This window comes from Ruditapes philippinarum, unplaced genomic scaffold (assembly GCF_026571515.1).
Source record: "Ruditapes philippinarum isolate M1 unplaced genomic scaffold, ASM2657151v2 ctg29_1_1_1_1, whole genome shotgun sequence".
Lineage (NCBI taxonomy): Eukaryota > Metazoa > Mollusca > Bivalvia > Venerida > Veneridae > Ruditapes > Ruditapes philippinarum.
In genome coordinates this window covers 487,514-505,502 of record NW_026859731.1, presented here as the reverse complement: position 1 = coordinate 505,502, position 17,989 = coordinate 487,514, and the positions used below count along the sequence as shown (strand labels likewise).

Genomic DNA, 17,989 nt, shown 5'->3' with positions numbered 1-17,989 from the left:
TATTAATTTTCTTGATTATTTACAAGTCCTGATCTTCAATACATAACCGCCTCTGTGGTCGAGGGGTTAGAGTAGATGACTTCATATCCAGATACCTCTCTTGCGTGACTACGATCCCCGGGAGATGCTTTGGTAGTTTAGCGCGAAGGAAGGTAGTCTAGTATTTCCAGGAACGATGGTTAGGAAACTACCCGCCTTTATGACCGAAAAACTGTTGGGAAAAGGAGTAAAATGAAACAAACAGCAAACAAACTTTCAATCCATTAATTTTTCATTCAAATGATAATAATAAATTTGTTATAATGTATACTAAAGAATGTGAATTAAAAGGGACCATGTTCATTCAAAAATGTTTTCGTCATTTTCGAGGTGACCTTTTTTTTTCAAAAAAAAAAAAAGGAAAAGAAAAAAAAGGTTAAAAACACCAGTAAAAACACAGGCAAAACAAAACAAAAATCAACCAAACAAATAAACAATGACAACAAAAGCAAGTACTCACTTATAATAGTTGAATACAAAGTTTCCAATTACATGAAGCCTTGAAAATTCCAACAGCTTTATTACAATTTTACATCCTAATCCAATCTCTACTAACGTAAAACATGTATTGTTGTAAGTGAATACTATAGATATACTGTCCAACGGATGCATCCTGATTTTCAAACAATTTTCCATAGTTTAGATTAATAAAATGCCAGATATGAAAAATATTTTGATATTGAAAACCAGTCCTCACTATTGTAAACATCAGCTACACGTTCATGAAACACTAACATTGTATATTTAACATAAACGTTTGTTTTCAAAATAAATCTATCTTCAAACCCCTCGCTAGGACGAATACTCCCAGGTAGTACCAACTGAACATCTTTGAATTTTAACATGGATAATTTTAGGTACCTATTTTTCTAGGTTTAGGATCAATTTTCTCCCCGTTCTGTAAATAATTGCTGAAAGCTCGATTGTACAAAAAAAAAAACAAAAGGGATATGATGACCAGAAACAAGTGTTTTTCAGTGTTGGAAATAATTTTTGCCGCTTTAGTTATTAAGTTTCCAGACACTGATTTTTTTCTTAATAAGAAAATGGAACCTTTCACAAATGGCCTAGGTTCACTGTTACTGTACATCTGGCAAGTAAAGCATGTCAGTTCACGCTTTCTAATTTCCTTTTCACACTGCATGGAGCCTTTTTTTATTCCTTTTGGCTATAAAACAAATCAAAAAGCAAAAACTACAGAAAAGACGGGAAAAGGAATGGATTTTACTTCGTGAAAAATGAACTTGTTTGGTGGAACAGTAATTAAATATCGTGACTTACTTGCCGTAAATTTTCAACATTTTGCCTATTGCTTGCCGGGGAAGTGGTCAATTGCATATTTTTAACACTGGTTTTATTTTGGTTGTTGCTGTTTTTTGTTGTTTTTTTTGTTTTTGAAAAGTACAATCATTTACATTTTTATTTTAAAATGTATTTGCGTAATGCATGAGGTAAGCAAGTATGCTATTTTTCTAAGGAAGTGTTTTTAGGGAAACATCCATGAAAGGAAAATAATGGTTATATGTAAGGTTTGAGGCATTTCAACAACGAATTGGTGGTTGCTTGGTAAAGGATGTAGACTTCGGACAATTTACTTCTTAAGAGTTTTGGGTTTCAATACTGTCATGCTTCATAAGGCAAAACATATTATATATTTATATGTTTTAAAATATACGTAGATATGCAGTCTTTAAAAAATATCATTGAACTTGTTCATACTGATATCATTTCAAGTGTATAACGCCATTTTCTTCATTAAGATTTATTTAGTTTGTCTTTTCCTCTCTTGATCTGAAAATGTGACACGAACTATAAAATGATAACAAATTGTACTGAAAAACAAGAGCCACCGCCGGGCAGGAAGAACGCTCACCGCCGGACAGGAACAACGCTCGACTTTTTACTTTTCTAAAAGCAAACAAAGAAATGTTTGAACAAATCTTAACATTTCCTCTTTATAATTTGAATAGGCCTGTCTTGTCACACTAGCTCTGTCAAAGTATTGATCCTTTCCATAAATAAATGCGGTGTTAGGCTGAGATGCAACTTAAAGCTGCATGCCTCCAGAGTCCAGATTCATGTTAATTCTCGTGTAAATTTTAGAAATGCAAAACAAGAGTAACATTTATCGTGTGAACAACTATTAAGATGGCATTGCCCGTCACAAAACCTTAAGGTGTAGATGCGTGGCAAGGAAGTTGGTCCCTAATGAAATTTTACCTCTACGAGTATGTGTGACCTTGACCTTGGTTGCAGGGACCTGAATTTTATGCGCAACACTCAGCCTCACAATGATGAACATTTGAGCCAAATTATATTAATATACACAATGCATGTATAGAAGTTTTGCTCTGGACAAACGTTTTTCCATTAACTATAAATGTGACCTTGTCCTTTGACATATAGAAGCACGTTGCATGTAATTGTTATGAAATCTATTAATAGTAACAAATTGCTGATAAGACAGGTAATTTGTGCATGGTTGAGCAGATAAAATATGAATCATAGTAATTTTGTATAAATAATTAAAAGTTATTTTTCATGAAACAGTTTTATATTCTAAATCATTATATAGAAATATCTGTCAACTCAAATTACACATAAACAATGAATTTTCAAAACCTTTTCCTTTTTTTTCTTTATCTATCTATCTTCCATTAATGTCAAACCCCTCGCGGGGACTTAGTCATGATTAGATAGGAAACACTGAAAGTGTCTCTGAAAAATCCCAGGGTGTTACCCAGGATCGAACCTGGGTCCTCAGGAGTGACAGCCAGTTGTCTATTATGCCACCTAGTGTTTAACTATTTGCTAGAAACTATTGAAAATACAGTTTTAAAATAGCCAGTCTTTCTTTTTTGTGAAAGCAAATCATGAAAATCCGCTTCCAAAATAGGAATTTACAGAACTTTTGAATGGTAAAATAATCTAAAAAATCGATCCACAAATAAGCAAGACGGCCAAATGGCCCTAAATTGCTCAGCTGACCCATCAAACTCAGCCGAGCAATTACCTAGACAAGCATCCTGACCAAGTTTCACGACAGTCAAAAATGTGACCTCTAGAATGTTAACAAGGTTTTTCCATACTTGAGCAGTGTGACCTAATTTTTGACCCCAGGTGACCCATATTCGAGCTTGTCCTAGATATCATCAAAACAAACTTTCAGAGCAATTTCCAGGATATTTGGATCAAAACAGTAGCCACTAGAGTGTAAGCAAGATTTTTCTATTTTTAGCTCCTGTGATCTAGGACAGGACATAAGTGGACACCACCCGCCCGCCTGTGGCATTCCCATAATATGACCTGTTTTCAAACAAAATATGACTTGTTTTTCAAACAGGCACAAAAAAGGTAATTTACACATTACAAATGTCACTTACAATCCACCTTAATTACCCATAAACGGTCAAAATGTGCTCAAATACCGTACCCAAAATTGCATTGGTCACACGGTAAAAGTATTGTGATTAATCAGTCATTAATTTCTTATGAAAATTATTACAATGTACTTAAATCTGAATACTTTACTTTTTTAAAGTCTTAGTACATTTTTCTCAAAGATGATTTTCTTTAAATATTTTGGCTCATCTGCAGCTTGCAGCTTTAACATAAACTTTTGTTTTTTTCAAAATATACTCTGTCATTTTTTGTCTCCAACTTTTTTTCTCGTAAAACAAGCAATTATCATAGTATAGCAAGCAATCCATAAGTCCCCTACCAGTTAGAGCCCCAGCAACATTCTGATGGGCAATCGATCATTGAATTATGTCACTGAATGACTGACATGACATGAGTAACCTATTCTTTAGAGTTCTTAGTTTGTCTGTATCAAAGTAATGTTTTAAGTTTCCCTTATTGTGTTTATAGAACAGATAATCAAAAGATCCAATTTTCTCAGGATGAATATACATGTATAACTGATGTTTCAACATTCTCTTTTTTAAATAAATTTGATGGAAAAGTTCCAATGTCTCTAAAAGTGACCTCAGGAAACAATTTTTAGAAATGGACAGACAGACAAACTGACAGAGACACTGAGGGTAAATCTTTAAACAGCCTGGGTTGTTACCAGAATATAACATTTTTAAAAGGAAAATTCTTAAACTAAGAGGAGATAACTCATAAAATAAAGATGCTAGACTTATGAACACTGTCATATTTGATGTGAGTGTAACAAAGAACAAAAATCTAAAGTTTAAAGAAGATACCATTAAAAAACAACAATTTTCAAATATACCATTTACAGCAACAAGGAAGAAAATTAAAAGAAAAATTAAAGTAAATGTCAAGTTGAAATGAAAATAATCATGGAAACTTATGTCTTATAAATCTAATCACATATGAAGTAGGTCTTGATAATGAATGTCTTTTTTAAAATTGATGTTAATTCATGGAGAAATAAGAAAGTTAAAGAAAGAGTAAGGAAAATTCAAAGTTTAAGGGGAGATAATTCTGGAAATATGGATGCTAGATTTATAACTATATCCATGGAGATTAATAGTAAAAATTGTGTATATGTCTGTGCCATATCATATCATTATAATGTGGTAGTAAGTAGTAATTCCTATAAGAAATGAAATATAATAATTTCTAGAAAAAAAATCTAAGTTAAAGAGAGACATAATTCTGAAAATAGTCAACCTAGAGTAGTGAACCTTCTCCCAAATGACTTGAGTAATAATAAGATAATATACAGGATATGAAGTTTATAGTAGACACATAATGAAATAAAGAAGTTATAAACAAAAACATCATTTTTTTCATGAAAATTGTAAGTTCAAGGGGGGTAATTCTGATAATTTTTGTGCTAGAGTTGTAAACCTTGTCACATATGATGAGGTTGATGATCAGAAACTTATATTTGAAGTTTGAAGGAAAATATAAAATATCTTAAGAAATAAAAAATTTATAGTGAAAAAGCATAAAAACTTGAATCAGAAATATTGACGAGGTCACCGACGCTCGGTGAGTAGGACAACTCTTAATATACCCCCTATAGTCATGATTAAAATCATGTGTAAAATCTCCATACTGCCATTTATCCATATTTTAAGTTTCACAAAAATGTTTTCACTACTTTTGAGTAACGACAAATATTGTTATATTTGCCATATTTTAAGCCTATTTGTTGCCATAGCAACCACATTTTACAACAAAGGAAGAAAAGAAAAAGACTTGCATAATCTCCAGACTGCCATCTACCCATATTTCAAGTTTCATAAAAATATTTTCAGTACTTTTTGCTTTATCACTGGATCCAGTTTATGTGTTAAATTTGCCATATTTTCAGTCTATTTGTTGTTATACCAACCAAAGTTTTCAACATTGGAAGAAAAGAAAAATAATGTGCATAATCTCTAGACTGCCATCTATCCATATATCAAGTTTCATAAAAAATATTTTCAGTACTTTTTGCGTTATCCTGGGACCCAATTTTGTGGAAGGACGGACTGATGGACGGATATCCGTCCATAATGGAATAAGTGGCCATTTCTTTAGTTATTTTTCTTTTGTTTAATGGAGGGCCAATGGCCCCTTACTCTATTGTTTCTGAATGAACTTTATTGTTCTCTTTTGTTTTGTTTGCAGTTAGATGGTCCCCTTTCCCAATTCGGTAGTGCGAACAGATGGACGAAGGGTAAACCTAAAGTCCCCTCCCGTTAAACCGGTAGGGGACTTATAATCAGATAGTGAACATTGACCATGAAAAGCTCTGGGTTACTTTTAAATAATCTGCGATCAAGTGCTCAAAAGCTGTGAAATACAGGCAGGTTATCTTGTCACTTAGATTTGAAAGAAATAATTATCAGTTATCATCTCTTTAAAATCTATTTAAATTAGAATTTTTAATTCAAATAAACCATCATGAAAAATACAATGAAATTCAAAATTTAACAGATATGATTTGCTCTTCAATTAATTTAAATGGTATAACAGAAAGCTTAATAAACATCCACAAAGAGGCGGCATCTAGCTTGTATGTTGGAAATTAAATCAATTAGAAATTCAAGTGCTATTATGAAAGATTGACATTCAAAAGAAAAAGAAATATATTTCAGGGTTCATAGAGACATCCAACGTCAAATTTCAAGCACTTTTTGAGCAATATTTTTCCCATATTTCAAGCACTTTTTGAGTAAGATTTTTCCCATATTTCAAGCACATTAAAAAAAATGTTTTGCACAAATTATTTAGAGGATATTAAATGAGTGTAGTTTAATACTAAATTTATTGAACGAGTTGAATAAGATCATATTATGCGAGCCTCTGGCGAGCATAATATTGTTTTTTCAACAAGTTCAATAAATTTAGTATTGAATCTACACGGATATAATATTCTTTTTATCATATATATAAAATAAGAACAGTCAAATGTTAAAATGAGTAATTTTTCAATGACGCGCCTATAGTGTAACGCTAAAATTAGTGCGCTTAATATTTTGTTTTTATTACATGGCTTTATTACACTCGTGCGCCACGGTTTATGTGATAAATCATTATAATCAATTGATAAAGTAACTATAAAACTGTCATAAAACCTTGGAAACTTTATTCTTGACTGCTGAATAACATAAATTGTACATTATATGATATTTTAATATACATAGAGGATATTCAAATTTTTTCTATAAATACAGGATTTATTTTCATCAAGTGGCATGAAAATAAATATTTCACAAGCGGCAGTAGCCATGAGTGAAATATGATAATTTTCATACCATAAGATGAAAATAAGTCCTGTATTTATAAAAAACACTAAAATTTTCTGTTTATTATATCCTTTTCTATTTTTCAATATAATGATTTGAAAGAATTTTCCCTTTTGGTTTTATGTTTTGACTGAATTTAGAAAAAAGAAGTCCGGCAAGACACCAGTAAAAATACAGAAAATTTTCAGTGAAAATACCGAAAATGGAAATATGCATTTTATTTCATCAATATTTCATTTATAAGTATATAATTAACGTATGTATTCATTTAAAGTGCAATTAAATTATTCTAGTAAGACCAGCAGTTTTAAACGTTATCATTGTTTTCTTTTTCATTTTTTTTTTCATTTGTTAACTGTCGTTTTTACCGACATTATGTCATTAAATCATTTTCAAGCATATTTGCTTCAAAAAGCTTTTTTTAAGTACTTTTCACGACACTTTTTGAATTCAAAGTCTTTCAAGCACCTTTTTTTTTCATTTTTAAGCACTTTTTAACAAAGGGACACAAATTTAAGCACTTTTTCAGAATGTACGAGCACTTTGCTATTTCATGACAAGAATACATTGAAGAAAAAACTACATATAATATTGAAACCAAACGCATTAATAAAATGAAATATAATAACAAAGAGAAACGAAGACTGTTGCAATTAAGTAAAACAATTCCTAGAGTTCTGGAGAAAAATACAAATCAATACATGTACAGTAAAAATATCAAGTCTGCAAAAAACTCTTTTAAACAAGACTATTAATGATAAATATCTAGATCAAACGATTTCTTTTACTAAACTCAAAAACGCAGTTTTTTTCACAAAACAATAACAAAAGATGTGTTTTTTTTTAAAAAACATTAACAAAAGTTGTGGTTTTTCACAAAACAATAAACAAAAGTTGTGTTTTTTTCCAAAAAACAACAACAAAAGTAGTGGTTATGATGATTAACCAGTGGAGAATCTTTAACATATATTCGCCCAAATTGTACATTTTCTGCTTAAATTATTTAACCACATGTTTACCACTGGTCAGTACCTGGAATCATTTGGCGAAGGAATTATTGTACCTATACACAAAGGAGTGTATATAGACAATCCACAAAATTTTGGGCAATAACTCATTATATTTATAATATCAAAAATTTACTCACAAATTCTTTTAAACAGTTTAACAAAATAGACTCTAACAAATGAGACAATCTTAGAAAACCAATTTGGTTTTTTCAGGCTGGTAAATAACAACAATTTACTGTGTTTCATTGTGTTTATATTCTACAATCAATGATCGCTAAAATATTGTCGTTAACCCTTTCGCTGCCAGAGGGTTATTGTTTTATTGTTCACCTATTTGCCAGAGGGTTTTCTAAGAAATTACTATATTATTAATAAATATAATTATTACTATTTGTTATTAGTGTTATAATAATTATATATGTTTCCAAACCTGTAAGTATAATAATAATTATTGTCGATGGTATAATTTTCTATATATTTATTATTATTTTTATTATTACTATTATTAATTTATTATTATTACTATTATTATTATAGAAACGGCTAAAGCCGTCCATATGGCAAATACGCCGAGAATAACAGTGACGGCTTAAGCTGTCCCTATGGCAGTGAAAGGGTTAAAGAAAAAATTATATTGTTGTTTTTATAGAATTCGAAAAATGATTCGATAAAATTACAAGGTCTCATTTATTTCATAATTTGATTACAGAGAATGTTAGTTCACAATAGTAAATGCTTTAAGAGTTATGTATAATACCATTTCACGTAAATCGGCCAGAAAAGAGCTGACGCATGTTGTAATATATAGAACAGAGACAGGGTAAGAAGTATTTGCTCGGATAAAATTTCGTCGGATCTTAAATTCGTGGATTGACCTACCCACGAAAACCACGAAAATTGGTGCCCCACAAATAATAATGATTTTACAGTACAGTGAAAGTTTGGATAAAGATAAAAATCAGAACAGTCTCCATTCTTTACTTGATAAATATTGAAGTAAAACAGGGAGATCCAAGTTCCAGTCTAATGTTGTTTTTTTTTTTGTGAATGACATCATTTTATTAATAAATAGATGGCATCTGTTCTATATGACATCAAACTTATATGCTTTTAGCAGACGATGCTGTTATTTTTGCAGAAACACCACGGATATTACAGTTGATATTTAAGGTTCTTACCACACTTAATAATTATGCTTCTAAAACAATTTTCAAATATCAAAGAATATGTAAAATATGTACTGCAAATATTTGTCCACATTATATGTAAACATTAAAATATATGCATTCATTTCTTATTGAAAAATTTGACTTAGACTTTATAAAAAATAAATTTCTAATTACCTCCCTTTATTAAATTAACATGAAATGTAAATTTAGTAATATCTTTACATATAATGCTATTTGAAACTTACAATATTAATAAATCTTCATTTGAGCATTATATTTTTGATATAAAACCATAAAAAAATTGAGTTACATGATATTCAAATATATTGTGGTTTGTGGGATTTACATGTCAATACTTCGAAAACAACAATGATATTTGAAAAAAGGAAGGAAAACAACCTACATACTTTCATGTTAAATGATATTCAATTAGAAATTTTTGGCTCATTCATTTATCTCAGTATAACACACTTTAACAAGAGCCACCGCCGGGCGGGGGCAACGCTCGACTTTTTACTTTTTCTAAACGCAAACATAGAAAGGTTTGAACATATATTAACGTTTCCTTTTTATAAATTTAGTTTGTCTGTCTTGTCACATTAGTTTTCTTTATATATTTTGTATATATATGAATAGAAACATTAAGCATATTTCTAAAAATAGCAACAGTACGCAATTTCTTAAAATAGCAACATGACGCAATTTCTCAATATAGAAAAAATGACGCAATTTCTAAAAATACAAAAAATGACATAATTTCTAAAAATAAAAAAGTGATGCAATTTCTAAAAATAGCAACAATGATGCAATTTCTAAAAATAGAAAAATTGACGCAATTTCTAAAAATAGAAAAAATGAAGCAATTTCTAAAAAAAGAAAAAAATGACGCAATTTCTAGATGTACTAAAATAGAAATTATGACGCAATATCTAAAAATAGAAATTATGACGCAATTTCTAAAAGTAGAAAAAATGACGCAATTTCTAAAAATAGCACCAATGACGCAATTTCTAAAAATAGAAATTATGACGCAATTTCTAAAAATAGAAATTATGATGCAATTTCTAAAAAATGACGCAATTTCTAAAAATAGCACCAATGACGCAATTTCTAAAAATAGAAAAAATGACGCAATTTCTAAAAATAGAAATTATGACGCAATTTCTAAAAATAGAAAAAATGACGCAATTTCTAAAAATAGCACCAATGACGCAATTTCTAAAAATAGAAATAATGACGCAATTTCTAAAAATAGAAAAAATGACGCAATTTCTAAAAATAGCACCAATGACGCAATTTCTAAAAATAGAAATTATGACGCAATTTCTAAAAATAGAAAAAATGACGCAATTTCTAAAAATAGAAAAAATGACGCAAATTATGACGCAATTTCTAAAAATAGAAAAAATGATGCAATTTCTAAAAATAGCACCAATGACGCAATTTCTAAAAATAGAAATTATGACGCAATTTTCTAAAAATAGAAAAAATGACGCAATTTCTAAAAATAGCACCAATGACGCAATTTCTAAAAATAGAAATTATGACGCAATTTCTAAAAATAGAAAAAATGACGCAATTTCTAAAAATAGAAAAAATGACGCAATTTCTAAAAATAGAAAAAATGACGCAATTTCTAAAAATAGAAAAAATGACGCAATTTCTAAAAATAGAAAAAATGACGCAATTTCTAAAAATAGAAATTATGACGCAATTTCTAAAAATAGAAATTATGACGCAATTTCTAAAAATAGAAAAAATGACACAATCTCTAAAATTAGAAACAATGACGCATTTTTCTAAAAAATAGCAACAATGATGCAAAATTCTAAAAATAGCACCAATGATGCAATTTTCTAAAAACAGAAATTATGACGCAATTGCTAAAAATAGCAAAAATGATGCAATCTCTAAAAATACTAAAAATAGAAATTATGACGCAATTTCTAAAAATAGAAAAAATGACGCAATATCTAAAAATAGCACCAATGACGCAATTTCTAAAAATAGAAATTATGACGCAATTTCTAAAAATAGAAATTATGACACAATTTCTAAAAATAGAAAAAATGATGCAATCTCTAAAAATACTAAAAATAGAAATTATGACGCAATATCTAAAAATAGAAAAAAATGATGCAATTTCTAAAAATAGAAATTATGATGCAATTTCTAAAAATAGAAAAAATGATGCAATCTCTAAAAATAGAAACAATGACGCATTTCTATAAAAAAAAACAAAAAAAACAATGACCCAATTTCTCTAAATAGAAACAATGACGCAATTCTATAAATAGAAACAATGACGCAATTCTATAAATAGAAACAATGACACAATTTTAGTTATTGTTGTTGTTGTTGTAAATATATATATATAGACACACACACACCAATAAATATTTAAATATGGTCATTTACTGCACAAATCTGAGAAAATTCAGTAATTTAACCTTCAAGGTCAAGGTCATTTAAGAGCCCAAGCAAAGTTGGGTTTGATAAACAACAAGGTCTGGTCCTTAAGAATGTTCTCTAATAATATGAAGTTGATCCCTTCAATAATAGCAAAGTTACAGTCAGTGACCGCCAAAACAATGAAAATTTCAATAATTTGACCTTCAAATACAATGTCATTAATGTGTGAAGGTCAAGGTCTTCCGGTATATCTTTAACAGTAATCTTTGAAGATTATTATGTTCAAGTTTCAGGACAATCCATTCAAAAATAACAAACTTACAGCCAATAAAAGCCAAAAAAATGAAAATTTCAATAATTTGACCTTCAAAGTCAAGGTCATTTATGAGTGAAGGTCAAGGTCTGGCTGGTTATTTTTAAGGGATATCCTTAAAGATTATTATGTTCAAGTTTGAAGACAATCCATTCAAAAATAACAAAGTTACAGCCAATAACAGCATGAACAAGCAAAAATTGGACTTTTAACCTTGAAGGTCAAGGTCATTTATGGATGAAGGTCAAGGTTAGTGTGGTCTACTGAAAGGTCTTGTCCCAAGGGTTGTTGTGGCCAAGTATGAAGACAATACACAAAGAAATAAAAAAGTTATGATCCAGGTACAAGTTTTCGGACGGCAACGGCAACGGCAACGGCAATGGCAACGGCAACGGCAACGGCAACGCCGACCTGACTGTAGCAATACCTCTATTTTTTTTTCAAAAAAAAAAGTCGAGCTAAAAACGACAACTTGAATAGGAAAAAATACACATAGCAAAACACTCTTTACACGCACTTCATAACTTATATTATATCATTTACAACAAATTAAGTCTTAACACTAAAGAAAAAATGTAGCTTATTAGATAGTCTAGTACAATCAATTTTAAATTATGGTTAAGAAATCTATGGATACCATATTGCAAAGGATAAAGAAATTATTCCTAATAAATCCATGAGAAAATTATTATGCGTTTGAAAAAACAACTAATCTTGTTTCTATATATAGAGAACTAGAAAGATATACTATGGCATGACAACGTTAATTTAATTTAATTAAATATTGGATAAAAATACTTAAGTCTGCTGATAATACATTAATTAAATAGAGGATATCAAATGAGTGTAGATTCAATACTAAATTTATTACACAAGTCGTATAAATCTATATTATGCGAGCCCTTGGCAAGCAAAATATTGTTTTATTTAAAAAGTTTTAAAAAATCAGCAATGAAGCTACACGAATATAATATTCTATTTATCACTTACCCAAAATAAAGACTGTTTAAAGTGCAAAAGAATCCTTTTTTAATAGATGCCTACAGTGTAACACTAACAAATTTAATGCATTTGTACACTATGTTTGTATAACATAAATGATGTCACATAAAAACATATGCATGGCCGTGCAATACCATTTTTACAGAGTTGCAAATTTGGCATGGGTATGTGATAAACGGATGTACAATATATTTATGGTAATGATGATATTGACAATGGAAATACATATGTATCTATAATGATTAAATGACCTTGATTTGGTCAGACATGTTCAACAAATTTTAGATGAAATATGTATGTCAAATAATTATTTGGTTATCACATAATGCAGAAATCATATTATCACTAAAAACAATCAAACAAAGAATAATAGATATATATAAACAATCTTGAGCTGCGGAAATAAGAACATTAAACAGATTATGTACAGTCTAGCTTATACCTTGTACAAGAATTAATTATCATTAGAATGATACCTAGATTTAATACAAAACAATAAATTTATAATAGCATTAACATGATTTCCACTATCATCTCATGATTTAATGACTGAAAAAGGGATACAACTATTTATTCTAAAAAATGAACAAATATGTAACAAATGTAATATGAATGTAATAGAAAACGAGTATCATTTTCTCCCAGTGAACCAAAATATAATGATTTATGAAAAACCTATTTTAGTCCTTATTTTTGCCATTTAAGCCTACAAAACAAAAAGTTTATTTCACTTGTGACTTTAGCAGTCAACAAATTAAGCACTGGCCTGGTGGCCCATGGCCAGTGTAAATTAGTTCGGGCCAGTGTAAATTTTAAGAAAATTTAGTTAAAATAACTTCAATATATAGTAGAATAAATTCAAAACTGGAAATCGGGCCAGTAAATTAAAAATCTTAAATTCAATGACTATAACTTTAGACTCTGTTAAAAATACTATTAATGCAAGTAAAATCATATACATAAATGTATAAAGCTTCTCATTTACAATAAATTCCAGGCTTAATTATTGTTCAGGAATTATTTTTGACAGATGTAATCTAATGTTTACTAACTACAGAAAATGTTGAAATGTAAGAGATATTTTTACAAAATGCTTAAAATTCTTTGTTAACCATGTAATTATGTTCGTATTATATGAGATTTAATATAGGTATGAATGTTATTCATGTATAACATTTAGAGCTGTCATCGATAGAGACTACATCGATGTATCGCTAACACTTTTCTGTCAATCAATAATCGATATGCATTTGAAACAATTGATTATTTTTATAAATCAATTTAATTATTAAATTATTTAAAAGTCTATAAATTATGAAAATTCACTTAAAACATATATAAATGCAAGTGGCCATGTCTAACACTAAGCTGTTGTTTCATAATGGACATATTCCATAGAAGTGACGACAAAATATAAGTCAGAAAAAATCATGCAAAGGTCCATTTAAGACGGGACACAACATTTTTGCATGAACAGAACATTTATTTTATTAAAATCATTTAAACAGGTATGAAAAAGTTTAATATACACGTACATGGAAATAATAGTATTTATCGATATATTGGTGTATCGCCAATATTTGTCAACCAATATAGAGGTATCATCAATATGTTTTGCACTGAATTAGCTCTAATAACATTTAATTCTTAACATAATGTTATGTCATCAACAGCTATTATGATTAATATGTAAACTGAATATTTTGTGCTAAAACTTTTGTTCATGTACCATGATATTGTGTTTTAATTATACTATACAAATGTGTGTGAAATGACTATGTACTAAATGTATACGTCAATAAATTATCTATCAATCTATCTATTAATTCTTGGCTAAGAGCATAACCTATTAGTACCACAATACAAAGTAGGAATAATATGTTTTAAAAATCTACACTTTGATTTAACTAATAGACCTTAATAATATTTGTGGGATTGGAGATCTATGTAAAATTTTAAAACAGAATTTATTGGAATTTAATCTAAAATTAACAAAATAACAAAAATCTAAACAGTATGTATTTGTCATGTCTCCAACAAAGAAATGTTAATTATGCATTTATGATATAACTTTACTTAAAGTGTAGTTGAAACAGTAAAAATACAAATACAATGTTTCATTAAAAAAAAGTGGTTTACAAACAATAACATAATATAAATTTGTAGTCTATTACATAAAATACATGGAAGAATTCATATTAATCAATAAATCAGAAATATAAAGATTATATTAATAGATCTATGTTTACAGCAAATTGGTTAAATATAACTCATTCATACAGTTACACAATAGTATATCTTATGCTAAGAAGAACTTATCATCTGTCTTTGATACTGTATTAGGGGATTCCCTGTTATATGTTGAACTTATTCTTAAGGTTCCTTGGAAAGACAAATAATTATGACACTCTTGACTATAGTATATTTCAACAAATCTAGTCCACTAGTTCACACTTTGTCTGTCAATCATCCAACACAATGTCAAACCTAGCTATTATAATTTATGTCTACATTTCTTTTGTAAAATCATAACACAGTTACACTGCACATAAAACAAATCACATTTCTTTAACACTTTTATACAGCATTTCTTCTAATTATCACAACTGACTGTTACACTCAATCACATTACTTCTCATTATAAATCTTGTCTGTACAACACCTTCACATTACTACTTTATTATCACTACTGACTGTTGCACTCCATCACATTACTGCTCATTATAAATCTTGTCTGATTACTACTTCAGCTATTTAGAGTCTGATGACTGCCCTGACTCAGTACTGGTAAGGGTTGGGAAATCTGTTAAACCATCATCAAGTGACATCATCTGCATGCTTCTGTTATGAATTTCTCTATTTTCACTCACGATTCTCTTCACTTCTTGTTGTTCGGTCTTTACAACATCCAATCTTCTGTTTCCATCTGTTTCCAAAGTGCTCAGTTCATCAAGGGCTAGGCTTGAACTGGTACTCATAAGAGAAGTCGGTTCTGAGCTTACCTTGAAATTCATCACATACTTTTTGATGGTAGATTTGGTTACTTTGATTTCTTTTTGTAAGGCTTCCATCTGTGTCTGAAGCTGAGCGAATGACCTATGCCATGATAGAAAGTGTTCATGTACAGCCTTCAATTTAATCTGACAGTGTGCTGACCACAATTTAAGTGCTGCATTATGTAACTTTATCAATTCCTTCCTGTCAAACCGATGTAACTGCTCTTCGTGGTACTGTAGCGACCTTCTTTTTTTCCTGCTCTCCATAATTCCTCTCTTATCTTTAGCTTGTTGTAATAGCCTACTGATTTTCTTTTGACATTTGTTACCATCCACACACCCGCTCATGTACAGCTTATACCCTCTGTCTGTTTTCATGTTCTTAATGGTGTCCATATAAGCTAGGCAATTACTTATCCTTGCCTTAGGATGCTCTATTGAGAGTCCAGCTGTAGTTGTAACACATTGTACGGCTCCGTTTTCCATTATTGCTCGGTGAATGTGACGCAAATCCTTAACTCGGTCACGGTACAAATTCACCTCTGTCTGTAGTCGATTTATCAACACCTCCTTCCAGCGCTCTGTCCTGTTGATTGTTTTCTCAAAGAGGTCTTGTGTCAGACAACCCTGCTCAATGTATGACTGTATGAGAGCTATACTGTCACAGACTGACTTGGCCAATCTGTAATCCTCATCCAAGTTCCACACAGACTCTGTGAAAGTCGGGGTACATACAGAAAGGTTCTCATTGTACCAGAAGTTCTTTTCATCAGGCATGATACACTGCTCTACTTCCGTTGATCGAACCAGAACCAGGGGTGTGGCCAAACTCATCTTTGGATATTGACTGACGGTATCTGTTTCTGATATAATATCCCTGAGCAGACATTCTTCATAGTTTATCAGTTGGTCCCTTGGTGGAATGTTTGTTTCTATAAATATTTCTTGCTGTACATCAGAAAACACACATTCCTTTTGTAAATAAAGTCTGAAGTGTCTTGCTGAGGTTGTCGAAAAAACATAAACTATATGTCGACTCAATATATCTCCAGCTGCCATGAAAAATGTTTCAAAGGTCATTGCCCTTTTTGGGTCACTTTCAAGCAGACGGCACAGAATCTCGGTCAGTGCATCTTTCAGCCATCTTGACATTCTACAAGTTGAAGGTAAGTCAGTGGACCATATTACATCACCATTCTGAGTTCTTTGTTCTCCCGCTATCACTCCAAACTGTTTGTGTGCTATCATCTTAAACATCAATGCTTTGTTGTTTCTTCCCTGGTATGGCACGAAGGGAACTCGGCCAGTGACAGTATGGTAAAGGGTTGCACCCAGACTCCAAAGGTCAGAAGCAGCATCAAACTCTCTTGACATGCCTTGATCAATAAAAGCTGCTCGGAATATGTTTGGATGAAGATATTCTTCTGTTCCGACTAAGGACTGAAAAGCTTCTGTTTCAAGGACTGGCTTTGCTGTTCCAAAGTCAGAAAGTTTGTAAATATTGCTACCATCTTGGTCCTGTGCTATAAGTATATTTCCTGGTTTAATATCTCTATGGAGGAAACCATGTTCTCGTAGATGTTTCATTCCTTCAACTGTATGCTTGAAAAACCGAATAAACTCGTCCTCTGTTAGACCGTATCTATTCTCGGATTCACACAAAGCCATGTACAGACTTTTTTCACAGTACTCCATGACAGCCACCACTCGGTTTGTATCTTTATCAACTTCCTGCCCCATGAAAGCCACAATATTTTCATGATTCAGTGTTTTCAGTGCCTCAATCTCTCTCTGTGCTACGCCCCCTAACCTGCGCTCAAATATCTTTAATGCATGAACTTCACCTGTGACCTTATGAATCCCTTTAAATACTTCACATGTTGCCCCCTTTCCAATAAGGTCTTCAACACTGTATACATAATGTTCTGTCCCTCTTAACTTCTTACTTTCCATTTTGAGGATGACGTCTTTTTCCCGATAAAGAAAGTAGATATCCGGTGGGAATTCCCAAACTTTTTCTTCAATCGGAATGTGCTCGGCTATTATCATTATGACTATATCAAAGGGCCGAAAAGTTGCGATTGACTTTTCGAAAATGTAAACCACGTACTCCGGTCGTTATGTCAACCACGCATTCCGATCGGTATGACTAAAATCATGGGAAAACGGGGAATTTATTTAGATTACAATAGGGGGTGTTGAATCTTTTGTCATAACGTGTGAATGGGAAAGATACTGACTTAATTTATAATAGTATTATTTAATCAAAGTGCTGCAGCACTGAATGCGACGGGCATGCAACCGGAGAGACATTTAGGGTTTTTTAGGGAAAAAA

At 30.7% G+C, this 17,989-nt stretch overlaps 1 protein-coding gene across 1 annotated transcript; it reads right to left on the bottom strand.

Moving 5' to 3' along the window:
• Window positions 1-12,379: 12,379 nt before the first annotated feature.
• Window positions 12,380-17,680, bottom strand: LOC132757690 (serine/threonine-protein kinase TBK1-like). Its single transcript, XM_060749047.1, has one exon. It carries the CDS (start codon window positions 17,605-17,607, stop codon window positions 15,409-15,411), a length of 2,199 nt encoding a protein of 732 aa, XP_060605030.1. The 5' UTR covers window positions 17,608-17,680; the 3' UTR covers window positions 12,380-15,408.
• Window positions 17,681-17,989: the final 309 nt, after the last annotated feature.

What these genes read in the sequence shown, in the direction of transcription:
- LOC132757690 (XM_060749047.1), bottom strand. Translation starts at nt 17,607, where the DNA reads ATGGAAAGTAAGAAGTTAAGAGGGACAGAACATTATGTATACAGTGTT.